Source organism: Megachile rotundata, chromosome 2 (genome assembly GCF_050947335.1).
Source record: "Megachile rotundata isolate GNS110a chromosome 2, iyMegRotu1, whole genome shotgun sequence".
Classification (NCBI taxonomy): Eukaryota; Metazoa; Arthropoda; class Insecta; order Hymenoptera; family Megachilidae; genus Megachile; species Megachile rotundata.
This window is the reverse complement of record NC_134984.1, coordinates 15332876-15352675: the sequence shown is the minus strand read 5'-3', so window position 1 is coordinate 15352675 and position 19800 is coordinate 15332876. Positions and strand designations below refer to the sequence as shown.

The 19800-nt window shown below is 37.7% G+C and overlaps 1 protein-coding gene across 3 annotated transcripts in view; it reads left to right on the top strand.

The window, feature by feature from the left end:
- vn (membrane-bound neuregulin protein vein) overlaps positions 1-19800 on the top strand; it is a 320062-nt gene that overhangs the window by 215794 nt on the left and 84468 nt on the right. For all 3 annotated transcript variants that reach the window (XR_013041565.1, XR_013041564.1, XM_003704568.3), the window contains exon 3: positions 11485-11627. Coding sequence is in view for 1 of the 3 variants with exons in the window: in XM_003704568.3 (XP_003704616.3) it covers positions 11485-11627 (143 nt within the window). In the remaining 2 variants the exon portion in view is untranslated. The remainder of the gene's footprint in view (positions 1-11484; positions 11628-19800) is intronic.

Sequence of the window (19800 nt, the reverse complement as noted above, 5' to 3'; positions counted from 1 at the left end):
AATTTCAGAGTATTGTTGTAATTTTGGAATTTGCAAAAATGTAGCTAAAATTTTATGTTACTTCATTTTAGTATTTTACCTTCGTCTTTTAGATTCAGTTCTAAAGTTCATTTTCTAAAACTTCAGAGTATTGTCGTAAATTAGAAATTTTTTAAAATGTAGCTAAAATTTTACATTACTTCATTTTGGTATTTTACCTTCGTCTTTTAGATTCAGTTCTAAAGTTCATTTTCTAAAACTTCAGAGTACTGTCGTAAATTAGAAATTTTTTAAAATGTAGCTAAAATTTTACATTACTTCATTTTAGTATTTTACCTTCGTCTTTTAGATTCAGTTCTAAAGTTCATTTTCTAAAACTTCAGAGTATTGTTGTAAATTAGAAATTTTTTAAAATGTAGCTAAAATTTTACATTACTTCATTTTAGTATTTTACCTTCGTTTTTCAAATTCAATTCTAAAGTTCATTTTCTAAAATTTCAAAGCATTGTTGCAAATTAGAAATTTTTTAAAATGTAGCTAAAATTTTACATTACCTTATCATTTTAGTATTTTACCTTCGTCTTTTAAATTCACTTCTAAAGTTCATTTCGTAAAATTTTAGAGAGTATTGTAAATTTAAAATTGAAAATAATGCATCTGATTTTGAAGAAAATAAAAGACACGAAGATATGAATATTTCTACCCAAATATAAATAACTAAACAACCAAAGATGGAAATGTAGCACATACGTGACATTTCGAACAAAGGTCAATGCATTAAGAACGATCTGTATGTCGTGCACTTTCCTCGTCTCGTTCTCCTCTCCTTCGTAGCGAGTCTGAATGGTGGCAGCAGTGCCATTGATGGGTCACAGTATTTATAACCGGCCAAGAGAGCGCGAACGGTACAGCTTTTGACTAGCTGCGTTTAAGCGGAAGCTCTTCCCTCTGATATTTCTCCGAGGGCAAAGAATCGAGCTTAAAGCGAGTGTCCGCGCGAAGAAAACGACGGACGTCGTAAATCCAAGGTGTTTTCTGTCCTATGACTCTCAGAGGCATTCGTTTCGCTGCGCTAACCACCAAAAGAATGTTGAATCTTGAGGATTTGACCTCGTTTTTTCACCTTCGAAATGTTGCAACTTTGTGGAATTTAATTCAAAAATACTGTTTACAAAGATTGAACTATTCACTGTCTTCAATTTTACTGTCAAAGATTGGACTACTGAGAGTCCATCAACTACTTCACAAGTTCAATTCAGAATAGTGACTGAAAGACGTTTAGGGGTTTCAGTATTTTTGATACAAGCAATTGGCTAGAGCAGTCACACACGTCAGACAAATATTAATATAACAATAAAACAAGTACTAAAAAAGTAACATTCTGTAAAATTCTAAAACTAATGTAATGTGCAACATATTTTATTTTTAATGTAAACTCGGAGTTGAACCTATTCGTGCAAAGTGGTAGCGAAATAAGCAGAAACATCGATTACCAACGTTTTATCAGTTTATCTGGGGGTCCACAGAATCGCCAGAAGTTGTCGAAATTTCAGCTCGCAAGGGACGCGAAATTCAGCGCGATACAGCCAGGAAAATCCGCGTGGCTTAACGAGTTGCCACGACGAGAGTTTGCAATCCCAGCGGGACCAGAGTATATCTCGAGCGCAGTCCAGCGGAACGCGCATCATCGTAGCTTTCTTTCAGCTTGAGACTCCAGCTTACCTCTCTGGACTTCCAGGACATTAATCGCTGAAATTCGTCGAAATTATGGTTTACGCTGGTGGACACATTTTTTAATTTGTACTTGCTTTTGAATTTAAACTTCAAGTCATCACTCACCCCCTTTGTTGTTAACAAATAAATAAATTCTCGTTCATTAATTTCAACTTATTGGTAAACTTGTGTAAGAGTATTATTTCATAGTCGTCATTAAAATATAATGAGCAGAAAAAAATTTCATGTAGGTCCACAACCTTGTAGCTGCGATACGCCATTATACTTTCTGTGTATGGTTCTCGTTTGGGAAAATGTATAAATAAAATATAATTCATTCTTAACTCCATTCTCTATGCTCCATAATTGTATAGCAGAAATCTACAAAATCTGTATAGTTCTATATTATTAATTATTAATTTGAACTGCCACATCCAAGTGCTGAACGCCATCTCACAGCGTCGAATATTACGGCGTCGTTGAAGAAAAGTGATGTCTAAACTGGATGTCGGACAGGCTCATTAAGGAACGAATAGACATATTTTTTGACAACAGGAGGGAGAGGCAAGAGCACGAAAACACGGTACGGCACTGAGTTGTCCCATCTAAAATTAGCGAGTACGCACGGGTAGTCTGGTCGGGGACTACCGAGAAGCGTCGCGTTGTCTGGCCATCGTTATTCGCAGTCTCTCGCTAACGTAACTGATTCGTTAAATCAGCCGAGAGGCCGAGTCGGTGACTTCCAGACGACACCGACGTAATTCGACACCGGCCGACGAAAACTCGACCGAAATTGCCATCGTGTTCGAGGAGAGGGACGATCATCGCCAAAGTGGAAGGAATTCCACTCAGCCATAAGTCAGACCCTCTCTACTCGCCATCAATGACTCTTCGTATCAACGTCTATTCTATTTATTCTTTCACTTCTTTTTTACATAACATGCTGCTTATTTTATTGAAAATGTACATCAGTTATTTTGGACACTTCCTCGTTTCATTTTATTGGAGATCAGTTACTAGCATTTTGAAGATGTTCGTCTTGCAACATCAGTTAAAAGCATTTTGAAGATGTTCCTCTTGGAACATCAGTATTTTCAAGATTTTTCTTATTTCAGCTTATTGAAAATGTTGGTCTTGCAACGTCAGTTAAAGAATTTTATAAAAGTTTATGATGATGTGACATGGGCAATGAAATTTCGACTTAATAATTTTTGTGTGTGTATTGAATCTTAAGCTTGAACTGATTTCTTTAAAAACATAGGACCATTGTATAGTCGCTATTCAATTAAAAAATCGATACATATGTATACATACCTGTACATGTGTGTACACATATGTGTACATACCTCTACATATGTATACGCATATGTGTACATACATGTATATTTTTAACGTAGATAATTTGTAAAAATAATATGCATACACTGATACATTTGGTGCAATAATATGAAAATTTAGATCGGTGACTAAGAATTCAGAGTTTAGTGTACGTTAAAAATCCAAAGGAAAATTCGTTTAGCTTTCGGTGGCATCTTTGCCATATCGGGTCAGCCCGGAGCAAAAACGGAAAAGCAGCGCGACAGAAAAGAGGCTAAAGGATCGGACAATGGAAGAAAGCCTTATCGAGCGTCCTCGAAAGGTTATTCGTGTCGATGTCCGCGATACGAAGCTCGTCGATACAATCGTTCCCGGAAGAATTTCGTGGAACCACGGGGCGGTAAAAGGAAGCTAGCAAAGAAACAGCGGGAAAGAGAGGGAAAGTGCGAGGAAGAAAGAGGAAGACTCAGAAGCATTAACGCAGCAAGGCAGCCAGCCAAAAGAAAACCATTAACTACTTCTACAGGATGGAAGAAAAACAGAGTCTGGTAGGAGAAAAAGGGACGAAGAAAGCCACGCTCCCTTTCGACGTGTATCCCTTTTTCAGGCTGCCGTTTCCATTACGAGAGACCGATAGTCCTCGCGAGCCATTCGCAGCGACGTTCGCCATTTGGAATCCCGTTCTATTCCCGTTTGTCGGTCAATCGGAAGTCAGCCGTATTCAATGGAGACCCCGATGCACAACGGCGAGACTTTCTAAGGCTTCTGATATGGAACCTAAACTCTGTAATTTGTCAACGACAAATATCGAACCATTCGATACTCTATTAGCATATTAAACAACCATTTTTCCTCATTTTTCGAAGCTCCAGTTCCTCAAGAACCCGCCATTTTTCGGGTGATGGAATTGTCCGTGTGTGGGCGATTCGAATGTCTGCATTTCAGAACTAGTTTTGTGATTCGACTGGTCAAGATTTTACGTGCAAACATTCTGCAGAGGATTATTGATGTAATTGTTTATAACTTTTTTTCACTTGTTTACACAATTGATAAATTTATCAACAGGGTAGTTTTAGTAACTGTTAAAAATTTCTAAGATTAAGTTTAATCGGATTACAAGAGCTAAAATTGTAAAATCTTGTTTTGAATTTTTGTTCCGTTCGTAGACTGTGAGTTACATTATCTACATCAATCTTTACAGAGTAATTTCGAATTCTGACTTTAAGGTGCTAATAAAAATTGCACTATAATTTCATATACTCTACAATTTTTGACGTAAAAGTTTCATCAAGATTAATGAAATTTATTATTTCATTTCGGAATAGTAAATGTTTCCTCGCAGCCAAAGGATTTCACATTGTACTAACCCGAATAGAGTTTCGCAAAGGGTTAATAAATAAGGGCCGTATAAATTAATAACGAAGGTATGAGATTCGCGATGAAACGAAATACAAGGCTGTTATCGTAACAAAGGGGATTGTAAATCACGAGGCGGGTTATTGAAACGCTAGCAAAGACTTCGGAACCTTGGTTGCCGCGAATCGCACTTATCTCGAGAGGAAAGTCGAGGGTTGCATTCACTTAAGATCGTCGTAAAATCCATTCTTAAAGCTAAGGCGAACTAAGCCTTGGAGTTACCGCCTAATCTTACCAACGGTGCCACCTCTTTGCGGAATACCGGAGTAGCCATAATCGAAAGCCTTCGTGGAAACGCTTTTCAAAGTTACTCGAACGACTGGCTTCCTGTTCGAACCACCTCAAAGTGCCCTCTTACGGAAACCCCTTAATTTCCTTGTTTTACAATTTTCAAATGTTCTTTTGTACAAGATTATAGATTAATAGATACTTTGTAGATTAATAGATTGCTTGTGGATTAATAGGAATGTTTGTGAGACTAATACGAGGAGAACATAACCTCTTCGGTGAGGTATCTTTTACAAATGGCGACCACAGAAATTTTCTGCAACGCTTTGGACCTAAATATCTCTGTATAATATTGTGTTTATGGATTCAATGTGCAGTTTTAGATTAAAAATAATATTGATAAAATAATAAGGGTTCAAACAATAATAATAAGGATAATAAAATAAGTACATGAAGGATGTATAACGAAATGTAGAGTAACTTATACAATTCTTCGTCTCGACAAAATTTAACATTTCAACCAAAATGAACATACAGTTCCTCATGTGAACAAAAGTTAGCATACATCTCAACCAAAGAATCTTAATAATTTCTCTCACTAAAAACAAAGAATCTAATATCATTTCGACACGTTCCGTAAACCTAGTCTTCTCTTTAAGGTTAGATCAAAAAGCGTAAAATAATTTAGATAAAATACCTCAAGTTCCCTTTTATTTCCCTTAATTTCTTATCTCTCCGCTAATTTCCCCGTTTCCACGATTTCACGTCAGAGATATAACGGCGTCATAAGATTCTCAAAGCTCCCGTACAGAAAGCTTTAATTCTCCGTCTCGCAGAATGCTTCTAAAAAAGAGAAATTTCGCGAGCAAAGAAACGCAGTCTGCCGGAAGATTCGACCGCGAAACCGCAAGGTTTTTCGTCGAACGCCACCAACAACGAACCTAGACCCTTTTCTCTTCGCGCAAACTTGTGTTCCCGCAGACAGTGAGGGGTTCCACGAAAATCACGAAAGTTAGGAAATCCGGTACGTGGATCGAATCCACCCTTTTAGGTCAAAGGGCTCGCAGGTTTTTCGTGGTCAGGGGGATTAACCAGCCGCAAAAAAGGTAACGAGATGAAAGGAGAGTGCGAAAGACGGCTCGAGACATGAACGAGGTGGAATACATAAATAGAAATCTCCGGATCAGAAGAGACGGGTCTTACAGACACGTTTTTAACTTCTTTCTGAGGGATTCTTTTTTACCTTGCATATAGGGTGCACCTTGATTAAATCGATGACGTAGAAAATTACAAGTGAATTTATTTAAGCAGGGTTGAAAGATTATGACTGCAGGTGCAAGATTCAGGGAATTAATTCTCCTCTCAGTTCTTCGTTTCAACCCTCTATTTTGACTTTCAATTTTTACTTGTCTAATTTCAGTCTCGTATTTTAAATATTGGTTGAAGGCTACATAGCTTCTATTAGATATTTGGAAATCATGGTACACTTTGTACTTTTGAAAATTTAAAAAACTCAGTACACTAAGCAAAGTACACTTAGCAAACTTGGTACTGTAATTTGTGGACTCACATTGCAATTTAAAAAAATTGAAAAACCAGTGCACATTGCAATCTGAAATATTTTCAGTAAAATCAGTACACACTGTACCCTATATATTTAGAAAAATCTGAAAGTCTAAAAATCTAATACACAATCTAAAAAATTACAAAGCTCCATGCACAGTAACCTAAAAAACTTGTACCTAACCTAGCTCGAGATAAAAGACTGGAGAGTTTGCAAAATTGTGTAAGAGAGTATAATGATATCAATGTAAAATGAAAATGGTATCAGGTGACCCACCATGTATACGTAGTCTAGACAGAGTGTCGATTTTTGCCACGGCACCAAATTAGAAACCCTTCCCTGGATCCATCGCGCGGTTCCGACTCTCTCCTCTTCCGCCCCAAGCCTCCTCGATCTTTTTTATTTTCTCTCGTTTTCCACGGTGTTCGTCGCTCCACGCTCTTTCTCCGTGTTTTTTCCCGTTCTCGCTCCTGTGTGTCCCGAGTGTCTCTGGAACGCGCGTATGCGAGATCGCTTAAAGGGGATGAACAGACGAGGTTGAGCGGCAACTCGACCTCCCCCTCCATGCAAATATTTTCACTCGACCTTCTACCCTGGTGTCACTCTTGCCCCTTTCAATGGATACATTTTGGCCGACGAAACTACGACACCTGACGGCGATGCAAACCTTTTTGGGACACTTTTTCTTTGGCTACTTTCACCCCCTGGATGTTTAAATACATCGAATGTATTGTGTAATTATTAACGCTTCTCAGATTTATAATATATTGTCTTTGTAATGCATCTTTATAATGTGTAATTACTTCCATTCATGTTTTAATATTTTTATAAAATTACATGTGTGTTGGTTCTTTCTCTTTTGTTATTATGTGGGAACATTTTGAATTAATTTGCTTAAAGTAGATGTTCAAATATTTTTGGCTTTGCGTCAAGTTATTTGCATGTAGTTTTATTTATTGAGGTCATACATGATGTGTAATATATGATATATGATACACATGTGGTATGTGACATAGGATATACATATGTGTAATGAACCCCTTAAGATATGTGAATGTAGCTTTATTTACTGAGGTGACACATGATGTACAATATATAATATATGGTATATGATGCACATGTGATATGTGACATACGATATACATATGTGTAATGAACCCCTTAAGATATGTGAATGTAGCTTTATTTACTGAGGTGACACATGATGTACAATATATAATATATGGTATATGATGCACATGTGATATGTGACATACGATATACATATGTGTAATGAACCCCTTAAGATATGTGAATGTAGCTTTATTTACTGAGGTGACACATGATGTACAATATATAATATATGATATATGATGCACATGTGATATGTGACACACGATATACATATGTGTAATGAACCCCTTAAGTTATGTGCATGTAGTTTTATTTACTGAAGTGACACATGATGTACAATATACATATAATATATGATATATGATACACATGTGATAAATGACATATACATGTCATGAGGCCTTTAAGTTATATGCATATCGTTTTATTTGTTGAAGTAGTACATGATGTGTAACATATGATATATGATACACATGTGATATACGACATATGATATGAGCTTCATGAATACATTCTCATAGAAGACAAAAGTAAATACAACTTATAAAATAAAAGCGTAAAAAAATTTGATCGTGCCTATTCAAAGAGCAGGAGAAAGATTCGCAGAAAAAGTGAACAGGTCCCAATCAATTCGACTGCCAAATACAATTAAAAAGCGAAACAGCAAAAGTCATAACCTTTCAAACCCCCGTTCTCTGTTCGCAAAATGAAAAACTGACAATCGACATTGGATCGTATTCCCGGTACAACGGAATCGACAGAAAGAGCTGTTAACCCCGTTGTCGAAATCTTGTCAGTTCGATCGTCGCTGTTTGAAAAGCGTCGAGTAAACAGCGAGCGTCAAAAGACCCGTCGTAAAATCGAGGCTGGATCGACGAGTAATTTACCTGGAGGGCTCTATAGTGTTTCACGAAATGATTCTCGCGAACGTGAACGATTAACGACAAAGAAGAGGTGTCTGGAACTGGGTCGATACATACGAATTCGTTGAATCGAGCGAAAGAAGTTGATCGTGTTCGAATAGAAATTCAAGATCGTGGCACGTTCGATCGCCAAGCAAAACGTGAGTTCCTTTTTCCTGTGATGGCCTTCTTAAATTGGAAACGATTCGGCTGGCTGCGATGACCCTTTGTCTCCTTTGCGCCATTTGTCAAGCCCAGTTCCCGATGGCCTTGTATTACTCTGAAATCCAACCGGTCCGGCTATACCTGGAGGAAGGTTAACGGACCGAGGAGAACGGAAGCTTGATCGTAAATCAGTCGGATACGATTTTAAGGGTGGATCTTCGACTTTTACCCTCTGACGATAGTGTCTCTTCTCTGGTAAGATAAGTTGCTCTATTAATTTTCATGACTGTTCGCTGGAGAAACCGACTCTTTTTCAGTTACAACCTTAATTGTAATTAGGGGTTGAAATTTTCACTCGGAGAATTTATTTCGTTCTTTCGACGCGAGTAAATTGAAAGTTAAACCATTGTGATATCGTCACGCATACGTGACGCACTCACGACGCACTGAGACGCATGTGTGACGCACTCAGTCGCATTTGTGTCGCACTCGTGACGCACTCAGTCGCATTCGTGACACACTCATGACGTATTCAGTCGCGTTCGTGACGCACTCATGACGCACTCATGACGCACTGAGACGCATACGTGACGCACTCATGACGGATTCAATCGCATGCGTGACGCACTCATGACGCACTCAGTCGCATTCGTGACGCACTCATGACGCACTGAGACGCATACGTGACGCACTCATGACGGATTCAATCGCATGCGTGACGCACTCGTGACGCATTCAGTCGCACTCGTGACGCACTCGCTTGCATTAGTGACGCACTCATGACGCACTGACACGCACTCAATCGCATTCGTGACGCACTCAGTCGCATTCGTGACACACTCGTGACGTATTCAGTCGCATTCGTAACGCACTCATAACACACTGAGACGCATACGCGACACACTCATGACGGATTCGATCGCATGCGTGACGCACTCATGACGCACTCAGACGAATTCATGACGCACTCGTAACGCGGTATATTAAATGAAAGAATCACAGATAACTTTTGGTCCAATATTAGATAAATTGGATTAAAAAATTGATGTCTAATTTTTGAGAGAAAAGCTGTAGCTTGTAGCCCCGTGATTAATAAATATTTTTCTATGCGAATATCATAAATATAATCGGTCTCCAAACATCTGATAAATCCATAGAAAGCGAATGATTTTCAGGACGGTGAATTGCTTCGGGTCCGTTGAGCAACGTTTAATCGGCGCCCCAAAAGAATCCCATTGATCCCACCTCTCCGGAGTTATCGCGAAAATTGAATCAAGTTATTTCTCGGCTACGATCGGCCATTTCCTAACCGGCCAACAAAGTTCTCCGTAGCGAAATTCGAGCGGAGATTTCAACAGCAGGAAACTTTTAACTCGCGAGAGCCCCGTAGCAAATCGAAAGAATTGAGAGATCGTCCGTCGAAACCGGGGGGAGGTCGAGAGGGGGTTGGTAAGAGGGGAACGAGGTAATTGCCCTCTCAGGTGGAAGCTGAAACAGGGCGATGGAGTTAAAGGTAATGAAAGCGAAGAGCAGCCTGGAACACAATTTGCGCGCTCGCGCCACGGGATTAAGTCCAAGTTTTTCCCTTTACAACCGACCTTTATGGCCCTTTTATGCGGTCTTAACCGAGACTGCCGTTGCGCGCCTACGGACCGTGTGTTTACATAAATGTATGTATATACGAGGCCGATTGCGGGGCAGGGGGCGCGCGATGAATATAGGACGAGCAACGCGATGTTTGCCGCGCAGGAGCTCGAATTTAGCTCGAAACCCGCGAGCTAATTTTCTCGTTCATTTAACGACATCAAAGACATGCAGCGCACGAAAGAGAGCCAACTCCCTAATTATACAGGGCGCGTCAAAACTGAGGCGCAAGATCGAGTTCCACTCGACGAGTGTCGTTCCAATATTTCCAATCGATCGGTTCAATATTGCGGGGAACAATTTTATTTACCGCTAAATCTGGGGCTAAAGGAAACGCGAGACCTGATTCAGGAAATTTCTGACATAATGCAATGAAGAAACGGAAGGAAACGGCAGCGCGAACTTGCAGCCCGCATCGATCGTCATCGATATTTGAGTTACGCCGGAATTTCGTTCGCCGGTAATCCGCGACGTTCGAAAAGTTATTAAATTTGCCGGCGTCTCTGCGGCAGGTGGGGGCAAGTTCGCGAACGTCGGCTGGAAGTTTCGGCTTCTTCGCACGGAAAAACGAGTTTTCCCCGGACAGAAGTCCAGAAATTTCAGTCCCAGCCTTCCGTACCCACGGATGCAGGCAAAACTTGCTGTTTGCCCGAACTTTCGCGGAATCTTATCCCGAGACTTGGAGCCGAACCATCCTCGAGTGCTGTGTACTCGTTGAAAAGATAATAAACGGGATAACCCGCTTTTCGACGCGCTTCTATCCGACCCACATTAGATTATCTCGCGCAAATTGTTTCTTTGCCAAACGGCGCAATTATCAATCCGTTGTGTTACAATTACAAGTCTGTTGTCGGAATTCCATCAATTATTTGTTTGTTACTTGTTTGAATACCGCCGAAGGAAATTACTACCCCATTGTGACTCCTACTACGGGGCTAATGGCATTCGTGGGTAGACAAAGACCTGTTAATCAAAATATAATTGAAATGATATTTCATCCGCGTTCTCTGCAAATTCGAATTAACTATGATTTATGAAAAGAAATAGGGTCAATTTAATTTTGGGGATTTCACTGTTTAGGCGGTTTTCGTATCATTTCTGATATTTTGTTACTTTTTATTTTTGATAATTTTTTTATTTAGTTTATTGAGAGTTTATGATGATGTTAGTGAAAGTTCACTACTCTTTACAATTAGGTGTAAAAAAATTGTATAAGGAAATTTTATTTTATCTACTTCAACGCAGTTGCAATTTTCATATCGTCTTACCTGTATCTTACAAAATAAGTCATTCATGTTATCTCATAAAATATTGATAAGTTGTTTCGACCAATTATTATTTATTCTATAAATTCATGTATTAGTAACAAAAGAAATTTTATGCAATTCTACATATTTTCTAAGGTAGATTAATCAAATCTAATTAATTATTACTTGTTCACAGACGAAGATCGAAAGTGGTGATATCGTCCGCAAAGCCTGAGGACAGCGGAAGATACGAGTGCGTGGCTGAGAGCACTTCCGGACACCGGGCCTCGCTCGCGGCCCAGCTTCTAGTCGGTCACGATACCAGAATTCCGGAAATGAGTGAGTATCTTTTTCTTCTCTACGAAACTACTTTTTAGACCCGGTAAATACAGAAATTTCTTCAAAACTGTTAACGATGAAACATGTAACATTTTCCTCTGATACAACTGCAGATGAATGAGTTCATTAATTATTATAAACTGGTACAGAATGTACTAATATATTTTGCAAATTATTTTGTTGAATTAGCTCCTTGAAAACTCAACTAGATTTTTGCAAATTATCTTGTTAATTGTTTGAAAACTGAACTGAATTTTAGCAAATTGCTAAAATCCTTGTTGAAAAATAAATTCGATTTTTTCAAATTACTTGTTGAACACATGTCAAGTTCATATAATAAAAAATAGTAAAATAAAATGACTGAATATTTTACATAAAGAAACTTCAATAAATATCAGAGGACACTGAAAAGCACATTTTTTGAGGACCTTCAAAAAAGTCCTCAAAAAAAATTCGTCACATAAAACTATCGATGCAGTTGAAACTTGAGACAACTTAAAGAAAATTTACTCCAACTCGATAAAAAGCTTCCTGTTCTAACACCGTAACAATGACGTAATAATTGCAAAAAGAGTAAAATGTATCCATCACCCATGGAAATATCGATATCGCAATTTATCCTTTGGCTGCCGAGCGCGAATAAAATAGAATAAAAAATAGGAGATTTTCAACGAGGACAATGGAGTGATCGAAATGTCGCAGGTGGTCGATGGGGCGGTATCACAAAGTCGCGGCTCGCGATGCGTGTAACTCGCCTCGCTATTTTTTCGCCGATTCAATAGCGATTCCACCGCCTCTGTACGCACGACCGACGTTATGACAACAACGAGCGAACAGCTCGAACGTGCGCGACGAAGCTGCGATGTATCGGCAGCTGTTCGTCGATCGATCCCCGGAAATACACTCGGTCCTTTTTGTTTCGTTTCTGTCTGCGCTTGATACCCCGTTTTATCACCTTTTTCCATTCTAATTGTTCGGAGCGCCTAAAAAACCTCTTACGCGTATATTTAACGCGGTGAACAAAATGGCGGAGTCCGATTAATAACCCCGGGTGCCGATATTATTTGTACCGCGTTTCTTCGATCGGATGAATTTTTGATTATTCGATAAAATTGTTTGCCAACGGACGAATAAAATGGTTTCCATTAAAATATCGAGCGAAATTCCCCCGCGGAAATTGATACGTCGTCCAGAATTTATACGTTAAAGGTTCCTCAAAATAATTCACGGAACACGGACCTTGTTTTACATATTTTACGGTCGAGGTCACGTGTAGAATTACAGCCACGAAACGCAGCGACGTTTAAAACGGTTCACATACAACCGTCTATCGATCGGTAGATTTCGAGCGGAAAACCGAGCGGAACGCTAGTTTATGGGTTTTCATAATACCAGCAACATTTGGTAGACGCTTTTCGCCGGTGTATTTATGCCAGCTGAGAAGTGCATCGAGAGAAAACAGTTAGAAGGGAAAAACGCGAGCCCGCCAACTCGTTCTTCGCTAACCTGTGCGAGAACGCGTAACTCAGCTTACGGTGCGCTGCAATTTCCACGGCGATACCAGGCCAGTTCGAGTTCCCTGCTAAATTTCGCTACATTTCGCCTCGAAAAAACCTCCGAGGATAATATAAAACGTTTTCGCAACGGCAGACGCTAATCGCAAAAACCTTTTGAACGATGAAACTGAAAACGAAATATTAGGCCGTTCGGTATTGATTTTCGCTGGGGCACATTATTTCCAACCAGGTTATGGTATTCGAACACCGTGAATAATTTGTCTTCCAAATTTATAAGTTTCGAATGTCTTGATAATTTATTTCAAATATTCATCTGTTATCTTATTTATTCATCGTTTTCATTATTCATGCTTTTACTCGAGATTTTTTTACATTCTATTATTCATAAATGTTTTTGTTCGATATTGAAAGGTTATTTATTATTTCTCGTCGAAATATCGACTTGAATTTTGTAAAAATGCATGAGAAATGAATTGGTAATACTGATATCAACGATATAGCAAATTAAAAGATTCTAACCTAAAAATACAGAGGTAAACTTTGTATTTCGATTTGATCGGGTTTAATAATTTAACGATTGGTTTATAGAAATTGTTAGCATGCTTTTGTTGAGGTAAATCAATAACTGTATGCGAATAAAAATATGCACCTCTCGACCTAACCTAAAAATGGAGGGATGATATCAGGCTTTGTATTTCAATTTGTTGAGGTTCAACGATTTAGCATTGGGTTTACAGAAATTGTTGAGATGCTTTTGTCGAGATGAATAGTTGTATAAATTACTTTATGTTTCATCCCTTATGTATTTATTGTATCATCCCTCTTATATATCATTATTTTATCTCTTATATTATATCATTCAGAGATGCATAAATTGTTAAGATAATTTTGTCAGGATGAATAATTTTATAAATTACTTCATGTTTCAACCCTTATGTATCTATCGTATCATCCCTCATGTATATCAGTATTTTATCTCTTATATTATATTATTTAGAGATGCATAAATTATTGAGATGATTTTGTCAGGATGAATAATTTTATAAATTACTTCATGCTTCATCCCTTATGTATTTATTGTATAATCCTCATGTATATTATTATTTTATCTCTTATATTATATCATTTAGAGATGCATAAATTATTGAGATGATTTTGTCAGGATGAATAATTTAAAAATTACTTCATGTTTCAACCCTTATTATATCTATCGTATAATCCTTATGTATATTAATATTTTATTTTGTATATTATCATATCTCTTACACACATTATTTTGAGGTGCAGAAATTAAGAAGCTCTTGTCAAGATGAACAAAAATTGTACAAATTCCTGCTTGTTCCATCCCTCATATATCTATCGTATCATCCCCTACGTATACTATTATTTTATAATTCTACAAACATTATTTTGAGAATCAGAAATTATTAAAATGCTCTTAAGACGAAAAAAAATTATACAAATTCTATTTTCCTCCCTCATACATCATACTTAATGTAAAATGGCATCGAACATCCCCTGAACAAAGTATTAATAAAAAAACCCGAAAGAAGAACGTACAGACAAGTTACAACCGTCAAAAATTGTAATTCCCAAATTTTATCGAGCCCGGCCATAGGTAAAAAACCGGCGTTTTTTTCCCTTAAATCAATCTTCCCCATATCGAATGGTGAGTTATTATCGCGTTCGTTCGAATTTCCGCGAGAATCAGCGCAGGGTGTTCCATCGTTCGAGGATTTACGAGCCGTTAGAATGTACGCGCGCCTAGCAAAACGGGCAGCTGACCCGCCATCAGCAGTTCGCTGCTATATGAAACCCTGACGTGGCTGGCAGGGTTGTAATTGTCGTCCTTTGTCCGTCATACGAGCTCGCAACCTCACGGTGGTGGTAAACCGCAAGCTTTCTCCCCATACCGTGCCGGACCCGCCGGACTGTGCTGGTATTATCGCATCAGGTGCTTAATCCTTGGTTTATCACCTGCGACTATGAGATCTTCTACCGGAAACCCTTCTTCCGTCCCCTTCATCATCGTCGTTTCTATCAACTTAATACCTGCCACTCGATTACCCCTATTAACGATAATTATCGTTCTAATACAAGTATTCTCGTCTAATCTCGTTCGTTCATTTATGAATGTAGGCTTTTTTGACACGGTTTGAGCTAACTTTAATCTATAATTTTTTGGGGGACCTCGTCGTTCTAAGACAAATAGAAATATTCTCGTTTAATACAAATCTTCTTCTCCTTCTTCTATTCGTTGTTTTACGAATGTAGGCATTTTTTACACAGATCGAGTTAATCCTAACCTATAATTTTTTAGGGGACCTCATCGTTCTAAGACAAATACAAATATTCTCATTTCATACAAATCGTCTTATTTGTTAATTTACGAATGTAGCATTTTCGACACCGATTAAGTTAACTTTAATATATAATTTTTTTGGGGGACCACATCGTTCTAAGACAAATACAAATATTCTCATTTAATACAAATCTTCTTATTGGATAATTTACGAATGTAAGCATTTTCGACACCGATCGAATTAACCCTAACCTATAATTTTTTGAGGGTCCTCATCATTCTAAGACAAATACAAATATTCTCATTTAATACAAATCTTCTTATTGGATAATTTACGAAAGTAGGCATTTTCGACACCGATCGAGTCAACCCTAACCTATAATTTTTTGGAGAACCTCATAATTCTAATACAAGTACAAATTTTCTCATCTGATACAAATCTTCTTATTCGTTAATTTACCTACAATTTTTTGGGCAAATGTGCTACCTAATTGTGCAGATAAATAAAGAACATTAAAGTTTTAGTTGAACATTACATTTCAGTATAAAATTTGTCTTTCATTTGAAAATAAGAACATTGAAGTTTTACTTGAACATTACATTTCAGTATAAAATTTGTCTTTCATATAAAAATAAGAAAATTGAAGTTTTAGTTGAACATTACATTTCAGTATAAAATTTGTCTTTTACAAAAATTATACTTTGCATCAAAAACTCGATCTTCATGCAAAAAGTCAGATTTGTGAAGTCTCAGGGGTAAACAATATTTATCCAAGAGACTTCCTCTGAAGAAATCGGTGTTTTTCATAGGTTCTCAACGGTGTCGATATAAGTCGGCTTGCTGGCGGGCTAAACGACGCGGAACGGGCGTTATTGTATCAAGTTACACCTCCGCGGGCAGTAAAGCGTGCCATTGCGACTGTAACGGCAATTGTTAGAACATAGTGGCTGGGTTAGGACGGGAACAAGGGAGGAACATTCGAGCCGTAGTAAAAGTTTGTGGTAAATGTTATTGCAGCGTGGCGAGAGCACTATGCTCTTTCGAGCTACTCTAGGCTTATAAACATTACCACAATCTGTTACCGCAATCGAGCGCTAAACGCGAGGCACCCTAGGACTGTCGGGCAAGAAACATCTATGAAAATGAAATTCTTGATAACCATCCAAATTCTCAGATATTTCACCAAACTGTATTACTTTAATATCTTTCAAGTTAATATTTGTACTCTATTAACACTTAGTTTGCAACTCAAGGTTTGGAGCTGGGTTTGGAGTCAAAATGGCGTATCTTAAATTTTTTATTTGAAGTCACAGAAAATATTCTCTTTAGATTATTGTAATAATTAATAGATGTCTTCAGTGAAATTTAAATGTTTTCATTTAGGTTTTCAGCAAAATTTGGAAGCTTGTATTTAGGTTTTTATTAAAATCATTTTACCCCTTGTATACACCCCTTGTATTTATCGCTGCATTTTTTTCAAGCTAAAAGCAGCTGCACATCGAACGACAATAAACCTAATGTTAACATGTATAACACAGAATAATTCTTATTAATATTTGAACATATTTTATCAACTACTTTACCCTCTGTTACCCTGTGCTAATTAAAATAATTTTTATCGAACGACAATAAACCTAATGCTAACATGTATAACACAGAATAAATGTTATTACTATTTGAACATGTTTTATCCACAAGTATTTTGTCCTCTGTTACCCTCTAATTAAAATGATTTTTACCATTACCTCCTAATTTAAAATCATTTGTAGAAGTATAAAATTGTTGTAGTTTAATATTTAATGTATCCTCCGAGAAAGAAATTGAAAAGAAATGGTATTTCTCTGGTCGAGGAAAGAAGTTATAATCCGTAAGACGAAAAGAATCATCTTGCAATCCCGTAAGATTCTGCTGGCGGTTTCGTGCTCAAGTTTCTCTGGAAGAAATCCTCGAGCGGTCAAACACCTGAGGCACGGGGAGGGAAAAAAGGTGAGGGACTTCCTTTGTGAGCCGTGTACGAGTGCACGCGTCAGCGTGTTGGCCAGAAAGCATGAAATTGTAAAAACCGAGACAGCAAGCCAGCAATTTATTTGGCCGCGCGTGCAGCTTCGCGTCGAGGGGCGTCGGGTATCGGCGAGGAAAAGGCGTGCATTCAGCGGTCGACAAAAGAGTTGTGTTTCGTTTTCTCAGCCTTTTCACGCCTTTCGAGCTTGAAAACAAATCTTGAACGACCACTCGGGATTTACGCGCCGACTGAAAGAGTAAAAGGAACGGTTCAGAAAGTTTCGCGCCAAAGGGAACGCGTTAACCCCTTATCTAACAGATGGAATGGATATAATACCATCGCTTTCTTACTACTTATCAAGATTCTCGTAATTATATTTTCATTACACCTGTCACAACACTTGTCGACACTAATGAGTACATTTTTTATATTATACGTTCAATGCTGAATAAATTGTATAATATTATGCATGCAAAAGTAGTAAATAATTCAATGAATATCTTACAGAATGGCTGAGAAAATTCGTTCAGGGATGTTGCTGAAAGAAGTTTGCAGAAAAAAAATTATTTATTTGAAAAAACATTTATGAAGCAAAAAATAGTGAGCCATTAAATGAAGACCCTGTAACAAAATTACTAAGCAAAATCATTGAACAAATTTATATATTGCTACATAAAAATTTACAAAAAGAAAACAATTATTAGATTTTACACAGATAAGAGTACCATACGTACTTCCTATAATAGTACAAGATTTATGAATAAAAAAATTGTAGGCAATTCAGTGAATGGCTTATATGAAAAGTACCAAAAAATTTTCTTAACTGAACTCACATCTTGCTGAACAAAAATTTGCAAGAAGAAAATAATTATTTCTTTTCATGCAGATAAGAATACCATAAATATCTCATATGATAATACATAATTTATGAACCAGAAAAAATTGTAAGCAATTCAATGAACAGCTTATAAGAAAAGTACCAAGAGAACTTCTTAACTGAACTCACATCTTGCTGAACAAAAATTTGCAGGAAGAAAACAATATTATTTCTTCTTATGCAAGATAAGAATACCACAAATACCTCATTTGACAATACAAGACTTATGAATAAAAAAATTGTAAGCAATTCAGAGAACAATTTATAAGAAAAGCACCAAGAAAATTCCTTGACTGAATTCCTTTCAAAAATCCTTTTCACATTTTACTAAAAACAAATTTGCAGAAAAAAAAATTGTTTCTGTATATGCAGATCAGAATAGCCCAAATACCTTATACGTATAATAACACATGATTTAAAAGTAAAAAATTAGTAAGAAATTCGGTGAACCTATGAGAGAATTGGCAGGAAAAGAAAACTCCCATTTAGCAATAAAAAATTAGAAAAATATGAAGAAAGAAAAAACTCCTCAAATAACCTCAACACCGCGTTGTTCGTAAGAAGAGCCGTTTATAATTATTCCAAGTCAGACAATAATATGGAAATAAGGGTCCCAGCAGACGAAGGTGTTGTAAGACTTAAAAAATGAGACGTGGAACGAATATTCTTTGGCGAGTGTCGCAGGTGAGCCACGATAAGCGACGAAAAGCGTAAAGCATTCGCGAAAGGGGTATGAGGAGGGTGTAGCGAATGAACTCTCGAGGGGTGGTTACGCGTAGCTGGTGGCATTGTTTCGTCGGAAGAAGAAACTCTGAAACTGTCGCGCGATTTTGCGTGGCCCGTCGTCGCGACGGCGATAAACAACGGGCCCCGGTGGAATGGAGGCGGCAACACGCTCTGTCTGACTATATGGTCGGTCGTACTACTTGCGAGCGCTGACGCATTGTGCGTGCTCGCCGGAGCGAAGTTTCGCGATGAAAGAACGAAATGAGATGGAGAGATGGATTATCCGAAACCACTTCACGCTTTCTCGTTATCGACGCTGCAAGAAAACGATTCTTGACAATAAATTGAATCACGGCTGCAGGAATCATTTATTTCCACTTTAAATCGATTAAAAGACTTCCAATTTAATATGTTGACTGTCGGGGCTGAAATTCGGTTGAATTAATTATGAAAGGCACTCTCGAGGAAACATTAATATTAAAAGATGAGGTTAAATGATTAAATACTTGTCCTTAGTAATCTCTGTTGTCTGGTTAAACGTCAGTTTTCATTGTGCCAATTATGACTGCGAATTTAATTACGGACGAAAGGAAATTTTGAGGAGCAAATAATTAAGAGTGAAGGATAAAATATCCTTGCATCTGTCCAACTACAAACGTATGTATGTGTGACCTTTCCACGTAAAAAATTAGAAAGCATACTTCAGTCTAAAATCAGCTATCATGGTTTATAAACGTAACATTTCAGA